At 36.2% G+C, this 13111-nt stretch overlaps 1 protein-coding gene and 1 pseudogene across 2 annotated transcripts; one reads left to right on the top strand and one right to left on the bottom strand.

Moving 5' to 3' along the window:
- The first annotated feature begins 611 nt into the window (after positions 1-611).
- LOC143566495 (BRASSINOSTEROID INSENSITIVE 1-associated receptor kinase 1-like) lies at positions 612-6796 on the top strand. Its single transcript, XM_077053181.1, has 11 exons — positions 612-836; positions 1123-1255; positions 1350-1421; positions 1897-2040; positions 2800-2871; positions 2961-3032; positions 3141-3220; positions 3297-3428; positions 4754-5095; positions 5359-5753; positions 6196-6796. Exons 1-11 carry the CDS (start codon positions 764-766, stop codon positions 6511-6513), a joined length of 1833 nt encoding a protein of 610 aa, XP_076909296.1. The 5' UTR covers positions 612-763; the 3' UTR covers positions 6514-6796.
- A 1328-nt stretch (positions 6797-8124) lies between these two features.
- LOC143566490 (protein RAE1-like) lies at positions 8125-11509 on the bottom strand (annotated as a pseudogene). The gene is made up of 12 exons (XR_013141241.1): positions 11422-11509; positions 11155-11241; positions 10883-10960; positions 10574-10767; positions 10372-10483; positions 9886-9915; positions 9740-9820; positions 9531-9656; positions 8816-8893; positions 8638-8709; positions 8467-8547; positions 8125-8384 (listed from the first exon to the last, which is right to left on the bottom strand). The product of XR_013141241.1 is annotated as a protein RAE1-like (transcript).
- Positions 11510-13111: the final 1602 nt, after the last annotated feature.

The raw sequence follows: 13111 nt of genomic DNA, 5'->3' as shown, positions 1-13111 counted from the left end.
CATCACTTTGAAATACGCTGGTCTTTTAATCTGGAGAAAACCTTCACTTAATACCAACACCCGTTAACACTCGTCTAAATGCACAACAGTGCTGCAAGATAAAAATCCATTCAGTTTAAGAATTCAAATAGTGAATGTCACATACTCACTTAGTCTCTCATTATCATTTAGTGTCGCCGAAATTAAATGAGGGGTAGATATCGAACATGAGTCACATAAAAACCAAGTCTCTCTTTTACCATTCCACCACCAGAAATTATAATTTTAATATTAATGAAGCAACCACAATACCCCACTAGCAGGAAAATAAATAAAATAAACTTGTTTTTTATTTTATTATACTAAAAGAAAGTAATTGACATAGAAAGAAGTTGAATCCCCAACTAATCTCTCTCTTATTACTTTCTCTCTCTATATTCTTTTACAACCAGTTGTCTACTCTTGATGAGAGAGAGAAACAAAGCACAGAAAAAGAGAACCTTTGACTAAATTTACGACGACTTCCTCATCCCCAATCTCTCTCTCTCTCTCTAATTACCCCCAAAACCCTCAAAGTTCACCTTCATTTTCCATCAATTCTAACTGGGTTTTCTTTATTTTGCCTAATTGATTGGTGGGTCTGTAAAAATTTCATCTTTTTAGCTGTTTCTTGAAGTGGGTTTTCCGTTTAGGCTTCTGGGTGTTTCAAATTTCTTGATCTGAGTGGCTGGTTGATGACAAATCTGGGTTTCTAGCTCCACCGACCCGGACCCGGTTTTGAGAAATGGATCGGGTGGTTTCAGCTGCTGTTGTTGTGTGGTTCATATTGGTGTTAAAAGTCTCTGGGAATGCTGAAGGTATTTACTTTATTGTTCTTGAATCTTGTTTTGTTGACTTTGATTGACTTGATGATGATATTATTCTTGTTTAACCAGATTTAGTAAATAATGAAATGGATTTGAATGATTGTTGGTTGTTGGTTGTTGGTTATTGATTTCTAGTTCTAATAATAGTAGTGGACCTAATGAGCATATAGTAAAAGTTGTTGGTTATTTGTAAATGGATGATTTTTTTATCTTGTTTTGGAATTAAAGTTTGATGTTTTTAAGATGGGTTTATGATTAGATTTGGTTTATTAAACAGGTGATGCATTGAATGCTTTAAAGACTCAATTAAGTGACCCGAATAATGTTATTCAAAGTTGGGATGCGACGTTGGTGAATCCGTGTACATGGTTTCATGTTACATGCAACAACGAGAACAGTGTTACACGAGTGTAAACTTATATTTCTTGTTTTGGTAAATATTTGTTTTGTTTGAGATGTATATTCAATTATGGTTCTTGTTTTTGGGCTGGTTGTTATACACAGTGATCTTGGAAACGCAAACTTGTCGGGCCAACTCGTTCCACAGCTTGGTCAACTCACTAACTTACAGTATTTGTAAGTTATCATAGTTACTTTGGAATTATGTTACATCCTAATTTGAGGCTTTTATTTCTATTTCAAAATCCTTTATATTGTTCACAAAAAGGTTAAATTTTTACCATTTAATCTACTAAATCTTGAGTAATCAAGAGTGTCCAAGCATTCAAACGTCTTATTGTCCGATGATTACAACTATTTTTGGTGAGCGTGTGATTCCGTACACGTGACGCCACCAATATCCTACTAACCAATGGGATCATGTAAACGCATCCTGTTTTCTGATTATTAAATTTAGCGTCTTCTTTTTTCTATTATGAAATCAAGATTCAGTTTTTCTAAAAACTCATTGTGCAAGATAAAAGCTTGCGATGTCAAGCTTGATAAACGTAAATATATGTTAAATGTGAACTCTGAAAACTTGGAATTATGATGTTTCTTTTTTGTTTTTGTATCATTATTACTCATAAGGTATTTTTGAATTATTTTACAGGGAACTTTACAGTAATAATATTACTGGACATATTCCAAACGAGCTCGGGAACTTAACAAACTTAGTGAGTTTGGATCTTTATCTCAATCGGTTAGACGGTGTGATTCCAGAAACATTGGGCAAGCTTCAAAAGCTTCGTTTTCTGTACGAATTCTTTTAATTTAGTTTTTGTTTTTAAAATTTGTGATCTAACGATTATACTTCGTATTCGTTCTGACCCTTATATGGATAAACGGGCCGATTTGGGATATAGTTTGTCTCAAAATGCTTTCTAAATCAATTTACTTCAAATAGTCTTGTAAATAAACCAAACAAACACGAACATGACATGTTTGTTTTTGTTCCTTTTAACTTTACTAAACAAATGATCTAAACATGGGCAATTAAATGAATATGTTTTCTTGTTCTTGTTCGTTTGGTAAGAACACAAGTGTGTTTATGTTCGTTTGTTCATACTATAAATGTACAGTTCACTAATGTATATGAACGCAAACGAGCAAATGTAACTGAACATAGATGAACAAAATAATTGAGCGAAAACAAATTAAAAGTAAATGAGAACATCAATCTATTTGGCCTAGAAAAATCATAAAACTGGACTAAATTGTAATTGGTAATATTTTAATTTTATAAAACCAGACTTGAATTTATAAGTGAAAACGAGCTAACTTAAACAAACATAAAGTAACGGAAATAAACGCACATAAATGAATGAACGAGACTTTTTTCGTGTTCATTCCTTTATTAAATAAACGAACTTCCCGCCGAACGCCTCACTGATGTTCGGTTCAATTTCAGGCCTAATTTTACAAAGTAGCTAGTATTATATTATGGTTGACTTTTGTTGACCATGTTGGTTATTTGCGAATAGCATGTCATTTTCTGCTGTTTTTGCAAGGACAGTCGTCTCAACAACAACACATTGACGGGAACTATTCCATTTTCGTTAACTACTATAACTTCATTACAAGTTCTGTGAGTATTTCTTTTTTCTTAGCTTTGCACATATATAATATTATTAGAACACTAATATAATTATATTATATTATTAATATATATCATAGTGATCTTTCAAACAACAATTTGAGTGGAGATGTCCCAGTTAATGGTTCCTTCTCTCTTTTCACACCTATCAGGTATGTTTAAACTTCAAATCCATTTTTGTTTTTAGATTCTTTGCGAAATGTGACACCTTATGTTAATTATTAACCTTTTATTTTTATGTCATTCTATTTGTTTTACAGTTTTGTTGGTAATCTGAACCTGCGACCGCCTCCAAATCCTCCTCAACCTCCAACTCCACCAAACTCCCCGTCTCCTTCCGGTATTATTAATTTTCACTTTTTATTTTTTATTTCCAAAGAAAATATAATATTTTCTAAATGCTTTTGTTATTTCAGTCGGCAACAGTGCCACCGGGGCCATTGCCGGAGGAGTCGCTGCTGGTGCCGCACTTCTGTTTGCGGGTCCCGCAATTGCACTTGCTTGGTGGCGACGCCGGAAACCGCAGGATCACTTCTTTGATGTACCGGGTTAGTACAAGACCACTTGGTTACTCCTTTTACAGTTAAATGGGTCAAATCAGTTTAACGGGTTAAACGGATCAAAACGATTTAGATTATTATTGTAATGCTATTCTTTTAGTAATTACTAATAGTTACTATGTTGTTCAATATAAAAAGGACAAAAAAGTGTTTGTGGGTTCAGAATGCGACCCGACCAGGTTTGTTTTGACCCGTTACCAAACTCACCAAAGTCCGGACCTGTCACATTTATATAAAATTGGTTTATTTTGGCAAAAATAATATGTATATGGGTTATTTGGGTCACCTCAAGTTAGTCAACAGGTCAATTTGGGTTTATGAAAATTAGATATTCTCAGCCCTGCTTGCGGTGCACACATATGATGTATATATGTGTGAACCCTCGGGTGGGCAAAAGTGAAATTGTACTAATTTTGACGTTATTTTACTAATCTCGTGAAAATAACGTTAAAAGTGACGGACGGTTAATCAGGCATCATGTAGTGGCGTTGATAGCTGAAAGATAAGGGTACATGCACCGATCAGCCGGTGTCCCGATGATTGAGTGCTATGTGCCTTATGTCCAAGGCTTGATGCAAAACTACTATCGAGCCGGGGGTCTCACCGGAAGCAGCCTCTCTATCCCTATGGGGTAGAGGTAAGGCTGCCTACATCTTACCCTCCTCAGACCCTACCATAGCTTTGCTATTGGTGGGATATACTGAGTACGATGATGATGATGATGATGATGAAAATTAGATATTCTTTTTAAATGGCCCATTGCACGAACAAAAATTAGTCAACGGGTCAAAATGGTTCTTAGCAAAATGAGTTGAGGTGAAAATAGGCCATTTAAAAAAAAAAGAAAAAGGTATCAATTTGGTTGATGACAACCTGCTTTGGCCCAAGCCCTAATGATTTTTTTTAAACGGTCCGTTGCACCAACAAAAATTAATCAATGGGTTAAAGTTTCTTATCAAAATGAGTTGGTTCAAAATGGGCCATTTGAAATTAAAAATATTAGTTTGGTTGATGTCAATCTGTTTTGAGTTTTGACCCAAACTAAATTGATGCTTCCTTTTAAATGGCCTGTTACATGAACAAAAGTTAGCCAACGACTCAATGGGTTGAAACGATGTTTAGCAAAATAAGTTCTGGTCAAAACGAGCCATTATTAAAAGGTGTTAGTTTGGTTGATGGCAACCCGTTTTGTCCCGAACCAGATTGATACTATTTTCAAATGGGCTTTTTTGACCCAAACCTGTTTTTACCCGTTACACAAACCCGCCCTGTTTGCCAAGTTTGCTCATAATTATTTATATATATATTTGCAGCTGAAGAAGATCCGGAAGTCCACTTAGGGCAATTGAAGAGATTTTCTCTTCGGGAACTACAAGTTGCAACCGACAATTTCGGTAATCGACACATTCTTGGACGAGGTGGATTCGGTAAAGTTTATAAAGGGCGTTTGGCGGATGGAACGTTAGTGGCTGTGAAAAGGTTAAAGGAGGAAAGAACTCAAGGTGGAGAATTGCAGTTTCAAACGGAAGTCGAAATGATTAGTATGGCTGTGCACCGAAACCTGCTTCGTTTGAAGGGATTTTGCATGACACCCACCGAGCGGTTGCTTGTTTATCCATATATGGCGAATGGGAGTGTTGCATCATGCTTAAGAGGTGATTTTCAGCTACCATCTTTAAAAACATTAAAATAAAAACTGTTAAAAAGTTGACTGACATTCCTGGAATGTGCCGGCTCCTAAAAAAGACGGTTTACCTTAGATGGTCAAACCTCTGACTTTCTTGAAATGTGTGCCATCTCTTAAAGAAGAGACAGAGACACATAGTTTGACTTAACGTGTCAAACCTTTACTTTCTGATTTCAAAATATGCATAAATCAAAGCCTATAATATCTTACCTGTTTAAATAATTACTGTAGAGAGACCTGAAAACCAGGAGCCACTTGATTGGCCAATACGGAAGCGAATTGCACTCGGGTCTGCACGAGGCCTTGCTTATTTACACGATCATTGTGACCCGAAAATCATTCATCGCGATGTGAAAGCTGCAAATATATTATTAGATGAAGAATTTGAAGCAGTTGTAGGAGATTTTGGGTTGGCTAAACTTATGGATTACAAGGATACTCATGTTACAACTGCTGTTCGCGGTACAATTGGACACATAGCACCCGAATATCTGTCAACTGGGAAATCTTCAGAAAAAACAGACGTTTTTGGATATGGAGTTATGCTTCTGGAGCTCATTACTGGACAACGAGCTTTTGATCTTGCTCGTCTTGCTAATGATGATGATGTCATGTTGCTCGATTGGGTAACAAATTTTATACTTTTTTTGTTAATATTTGCTGCTTTGTTTGTCTATAGCTAAATATTAAGTTTATACAAAAATCACCTTAAAGATTGTGAATCTTAAAACCTCATATGCAAAATCACCTTATAGATTGTGAATTTTTGAGATTTATTTATATGAAAAAAACCCAAGAATTGTGAGTCTTGGAACTTCATAAAAAGGGATTTTTACATATTTCCCCTTCCTAAACTATGTAAATTACATATTTCCTCAAAATACAAGCTTTTAATGCAAAATGTACAATGCTCTTTAAGCATAGTTTGGGGAAATATGTAATTTCAAAGTTTAGGAAGGGGAAATACGTAAATGCCCCTTATAAAAAAAAAAATCTTAAAGATTGTGAGTTTGCAACTTTATACAAAAAAGAACCTCAAAAGATTGTAACTCTTGAAACTTTATACAGGTGAAAGGGCTTTTGAGGGAAAAGAAGCTGGAGACACTGGTGGATGCTGATTTGAAAGGCAATTATATAGAAGCTGAGGTGGAACAACTGATCCAGGTGGCACTTTTGTGCACGCAAGGAACGCCATTGGAGCGACCCAAAATGTCAGAAGTTGTGAGGATGCTTGAAGGTGACGGATTGGCTGAAAGATGGGAAGAATGGCAGAAAGAGGAGATGTTTAGGCAAGAGTTCAACACCACTCATAATCCAAATACTGATTGGATTATTCAAGATTCCACGTATAATCTTCGTCCTGATGAATTGTCGGGGCCCAGATGATCACGTCTTGTTTTTCGCTTTTTCGTGTATTTTTATGGAAATCGGTATTTATGATCATTGTGCATATGAAAATACTTTCGGTTCGTTGTTTTCACCCAAGACTGTGGGGGTGAGTTGTGTAGAGTTTTGGTCTTTGTTGGTTAATTTGTGCTTATAGATTGGCAGGTGGGAGTAAGAGGAGTCGGGTCTGTCAGAACTTTGAATGTTGTTGAAACAGCTATGTATTTTGGTTCGTTATGTAGTAAACCTGATGGACTGAATAATTACACTTTGTTGCTATTTAGGTCTTGTTTGGTCCTTATTTTCGATTAATTCATAACAGGAGATGATTTATATGGTGGATTTTTATGCTGATAAAACACATGAACACTATAAGCTAAAGAACATTTAAACTAAAAACCGATGTAAAGTGCATTAGGCATGCCCCCTTGAATGCAACACGGCACAAAAGTCAGATAGTCTCAAGTGGCCTAAAAGCATATGAACAAGTCGAAAACAGCTAAAAAATTGCAGCATACGTCTTGCTTGTTTCGGGCGTGCGCCTGCTTGTGCGCCGCTAGACGACATGCCCACCCTTTGTTTAGTGTGCTGAGTCTTTAAATGTCATCTTAAAAACAATTTGTGTCCTAACGAGTTTTGATAATAGTATTTGGTATTAAAACATCTCCATGGGTTTTGATAATAGCATTTAGCATTAAAACATCTCCATCGCTGGTGCCCATGGGCTTCCATGGGCCAGCGTGGAAGATCCACAGAAGGATTTGCGTTGGAGGTAGAGATGATCAACAAAACCGGTTCCTGGAACCGAACCGGTGGACCCGAACCGGACCCGAACCGGTTCCTACCCGTTTTTTGTAGGAACCGGACCCTATCTGATTCAACCCGATGATCCCGGTTCTTGCATTTCTGAGTGGGGGCGGGTAGGAACCGGAACCGGTTCCTAACCGTTTTTTTTGGCCGTTTTTTGACCGTTGGGGTCAAAAATAGCCGTTTTTTGACCGGTTACGGTACAGGAACCGGTAAGAACCGGTTAGATAGGTTAGGGGTCCGAGGGTGGGAGAACCGGTTCGGTTCCCTAACCGGTTCGAGCCTGGAACCGGTTTAAAAGGTGGTTTTGAATATAGGAACCGGTTAGGAACCGGTTCCGGTTCCTAGTCCCAAACCGTTTTGAACATCTCTAGTTGGAGGATTATGCCCGTGAGGCAGGGAGGGTCAAATGAGTTGTGGGCGGAGTGAGAGGAGACAGGTTCACGTATACATGCGTCATCATGGAAGATGAGGGATCAATCACAATGGACACATGCCATCCTGAAAGGAAAGTGGGGCGTTCATGAGTCCCGTTGGAGTTCGCCTTACATGAGATAGTAAAAAAAAAACAGTACAGTGATCTCATTCGCCTAGGTGCAATACAAGAAAAGTTGGATGACATCAAAAGAGCAAATCTTTTTCTAAAAAAGTTAAGGTCATAAATGAAGCCGAGTTTATGGTCCAACCCAAATTTAAGCCAGCCCAACCCTCAACATTGACCGGTATAAGATCACTGGTTTTAACTTCTTGTTCAGCCCGTTTAACGAGTTCATTTCACCACCTTTACTCGAACAGCAAACAACCCAGAACATTAGCTAACTCCACACATTTTCACATTAACCATAGACAGACTCCCAATCTTTCAACAGAAAAAAGTCAAACGTCTCTATCAAAGAAAAGTCAAACATCATTATCAAGCATATTGTCTCTACTAGATCACTGAAAAAGAGCAAAAGGACAGCACAAAATAATCTCTTTTCATTTACAACGAATACGCACGTGACACCAAGTCTTCACTTCCTTCCACTGGTTCCAATTCGAGGCTTGCCTTTAACCTCAGATTCCTGTCATGTTAACAAATTTCCATTACCAGATGCAATATATAAAATAATATTCTCTATAAATAAAAAAAAAAACCTTAATTACCTGAGGCAAGTGCAAGTAAATGTAAGTCTTCGCTGTTGTTGGATTGTGATTTTCTGCACCCTTGCTCCAGTCATAGCACGTCTTAACATAACAAATGTCGTTTGTATAATTAAATAATAATTAAACCATTTATCATAACTTAAACTCAAGAGTACAGATGTTATTACATACCGCATAAGCATATATGGAACCATCATTGTTGAAGCTGCTGCAAGGTATCGGTTGATTGCATCTTGACATTGCCTGTACAACCACATTAATAATTAGCATATCTCAAAAAGGTTACAAGATAACGTTTAGCTTTAGAGTACATTATTTAGGTATGTTGGCATTTATAAAATAGTCAAACCTTCAGTCTTTGCTTGCTATCTTTGTCCCAGAAGTTAAAAGCACCATCAGATCCAGCAGTTGCAAATGTGTGGTGAATCTGAAACAGAAACAAAATGTAAGAGTTCATCTAAACCAGCAGATTAGTAGAAAACGAGCTTTTCAAAATGGTATAATATCATATATTCCCACTTCTTAAATTATATGACATTTATGCCCTCCCCTTAACACAAGAGTTTGAAGGAGAAAGATAAGGGTATAATGGTCATATTACAAACTACAAACTGTATTTAATGAAACAAGTAAATATGAAAATGAGTATTATGATATTAGCTTTTTGGTTAGGTAAAGTATAGACTATCCAAGTTTTCAAAAGTATATACGTTGATCCCCTTTCAAATTTTCCAATAGAAAAACGAGATTTTCAATATGATATAATATCATATTACCCAACAAAAAATCAAAATATCAAATATTTCGGTTTACAAGCTTATGACTTATGACATTTATGCCCTTCCCTTATAACGTGCATTAGGATACGAGAGCTTAGAGTATACAAAGATAAGGGTATAAAAATGATATTACAAACTGCATTCAATGAAACAGGTAAATATGAAAATGGTATTTTGATATTAATTATTTTGGTCGGGTAAATATGATATTATGCAAGTTTTCAAAGTTATAAATAAAATCGCTTGTTCAAATTTACCAATAGCAATGAAAATGAAATATCTTACAGGATGAAAGTTAGAATTGACTGAGTATATATCATTTCCTTCTCTGTGACATTTAAAAGTAAAGTTTTTACTTTGTTGTTGCTCATCAAGATGATGCACACCAACTCTCCCTTCAATCGATCCAACCTAGCAACCAAAACTATTCCTCATTAACAAAAAGTATTAATTTCAAAATAACATAATAAGACAATTTGAAAGTAACAACATACCAGAAAACCTTGCTGATCTGGAAATGCAGCAACACACCTAGTTTGATACTTGAGTGGCGAAGTGATTCTCTTAAACTCAGTCTGTTGTCCAATTTCATACAAGTTTAATATCAATTCGATTCACGTTTAATATTAGCTAACAGTACCCGAGGGTTTTGCAGATTGAATACAATAAGGTGGATGAGAGGATTAGGCATGATTTGATAGACCTAAACCTCTCCGAGGACATGGTTGAGGATAGGAATTCGTGGAGAAGTAGAATTAAAGTTAAGGATTTTTAGAGAGAATTGAATACCTTAGGGCTTAGACTTAACTTATTTAGGTCACATACCATAATGGTATTTCCCTTACATATTTTATTATTATTATTATTATTAGCTTTTATATTGCGGTTAAACTGTGACCTTATTATTAATATTATTATAATTAGTAGTAGTTTTTTATATAACTGTTAAACTTTGATTTCCTTTTTTTTGCTTCATACACATGTTCTTAGAGCCGAGGGTCTCTCTGGAAGCCACCTCTTTATTCCTTTGGATAGAGGTACGGTGTGCCTACATCCCACCCTCCCCAGACCCTACCTATAGCTGTGCTGTCGGTGGGATTTTACTGGGTATGATTGATTGATTGATTGATTGATCTGCAGTGCCAACAACCATCAATGGATGTCTAACGGTAAGCGCATAGCATCATTCAGGAAGTTGTTGAGTGTGAACTGGAGTTGATTGCCTCAAATCCCAGTATCTGAAAAACAGGGCATGTTTTATTTACAAAATTAAGTTAAAAAAGTTCCAAATATAATAAGAATTACCAAATTAGAAGTTAATTGCATACCTTAGAGTCTTATCCCAGCTTCCCGAAACCAAAAGATTCATCTCTGGAATCCAAGCAACTTCTTTAACGGGAGCATCATGCATTGCAACAGTTACAGGTTGACCGCCAGACAGTAACGGCCACATCTTCACTTGTTTGTCACAACCGCCTGAGAAAACGGTTGTTCCATCATCCTTCCAAGCTGCACATAAAACCTGCAAGTAATCAACCAAATTGGGAATTTAGAAAACAACAATCATCAGAATGCAATACAAACATGGAAGTTAATGATCCAAATAGTGCACAATTGCGTATCGTTAACGTTATTACCGGCTGATCATGTGGAATTGAAGCCTTTGCCACAGAGCCAACAGTGGTTCCAGTTTTTGTTATCTCCCAACATCTCACCTGCAATTGTTCACTTAGAATCATTATAATCTCGATTAAAGTCGTGTTCAAGAAAACAAATATAACTCGCTTAGTTATCGGGTTGTGTTATGTAACCTAATGCTAAACAGGTTTAGTTATTGTGCTGTGTTTGTGTCTATGACAGCCCAAATCCACACACTTAAATTGAATTATAATTATAGCATCACACAAACCTGACAATCCCAAGAAGTAGCCACAAGGTAATTGGCCTTGGGGCTGAACGACAGGCTCGACACACTATCCGAAGGAGGCGACACGACCTATACACACAATATAACCACTTCAATTCCAAAATTGGTAAAAACACAAGTAACCACATCATTAACAACCGTAATGCGCAATTAATAACGAGCAATAAGCAATTAAATAATATTATTTAATAATAACAATGAATCAATCAATAAAGGAAAGAAACAATGAATGAATAATGTTTGTTTAACCTCGGTTGACTTGTTGGGATTGGTATTGTTAGCCATGCCAAATGCAGACATTGATGACGATGATGATGAAACTGAAGCTCTGTGAAACGAATTGATGAAGAAGAATTGTGTTGTGTTTGTTTGAAAATCAGAAAGAAAGATCGAATTGTTATTATATATAATATGTATATAAAGGGTGTGGAGTTGAGATTCAAAAAGCGTTCTACTCACGCTATACCTTTAAACAGGTCAGGTCGGGTCGGGTCGGGTCCAGATACAGCAGCATGAGGTAGGTTCCAGATACATCAGTCACCGGGTATAATAATAATAATAACTTAAATTTAATTGTTAAATTTTCAGACAACGAGTATGCTGCATAAATATATTTTACACATTTATAATAAAATAACAAATTTAATATGTCCATCTAGAGTTTTAAAACGAATTAGTGAAAACTGAAAACTATACACAAATTATATATTTAAGTCTATAAAAACAAGTCGAAGATTCTCACTTTGCGACCGGTTAAACCTAACGTCTTCGTCGGTTACCTCGTGTGAAACCCTAAAGAATCTAAACTCTCTATCGTGAGCTTCTTTAAACCAGCATGTTGCGGCAAGGACACGACAACTCGGTCGGTATTGGCTCGGTTTGACGGATTTGTTACGGTATCATCAAAGAAAAAAATTGTGGTAAAGGCTGAAAATTCTGTGATCAAAGCATAAAGATAAGTTTTGAAGTTGGTCTTTATAATTTTGATGACAATAGTCTAAAACGCAAAAAGTTGGGTCGCCAAAATATAAAGATAAAAGTAAGTTTGGATGATCAAAGTATAATAGACAAAAAAAAATAAAGTTAGTGACAAACTATAAATGAAAAAAGTTGATGACAAAAGTATAAAAGATAAAGGTAGTAAGGTTAAGGACCTGGCAGCCCTATTTTGGTGTTAAATTTACTTATAAATGTAGTTCTAAATACCAGAGTGAATTAAAACTTTTCGCGGAATATAAAAGCATCAACCATTCATTATAAAACATTCAAATCTGTCTTAAGCATTCAAATTATGTGTGGCGTCGTATTTAACTTGCTTCTCTGGTGGTTTGTATATGCTTCGCTGATTAGTTCGCGTATTGCTTGTTTTTTTGCAAACATACATCATTTGAGTGAACCTAAGACGTATAGAGAGGTTGTGTTTGATCCTCTTTGGCAGAATGCTATGGCTGAAGAGCTTATTACTCTTCATCAGACACACACAAGGGATTTGGTTCTACTCCCATATGGAAAACATACGATTGGTTGTCAATGGGTATACAGGATAAAAAAATCTGATGGGTTTGTTGAGCGATACAAGGCTAGATTTGTTGCAAAAGGATACTCACAAAAGTATGGTATGGATTATAAGGAGACTTTTGCCCATGTGGCAAAGATGAAAACAATTCGTACTATTATTGAAGTTGCATCAATTAGTTCGTGGAATATTTTTCAAATGGATGTCAAAAATGCTTTTCTGAATGGTGATCTTCAAGAGGAGGTTTATACGACTCCGCCTCTGGGTATTACTCACCAGCCAAATGAAGTTTGTTGGCTTCGAAAAGCCTTATATGGTCTCAAACAAGCCTCCCGTGCTTGGTTTGAGAAATTCTCCACCGTGCTCACTTCACTTGGTTTTGTTCTAAGTAATCATGATCCAGTTTTATTTGTTAGATCTACT

The sequence above is a fragment of the Bidens hawaiensis genome, unplaced genomic scaffold (genome assembly GCF_021521415.1).
Source record: "Bidens hawaiensis isolate Kalapana, Puna unplaced genomic scaffold, B.hawaiensis_p1.1 tig00022895_1, whole genome shotgun sequence".
In the NCBI taxonomy this organism is placed as follows: Eukaryota; Viridiplantae; Streptophyta; class Magnoliopsida; order Asterales; family Asteraceae; genus Bidens; species Bidens hawaiensis.
Note: the sequence above shows the minus strand (reverse complement) of the source record. Positions and strands in the feature narration are given on the sequence as shown.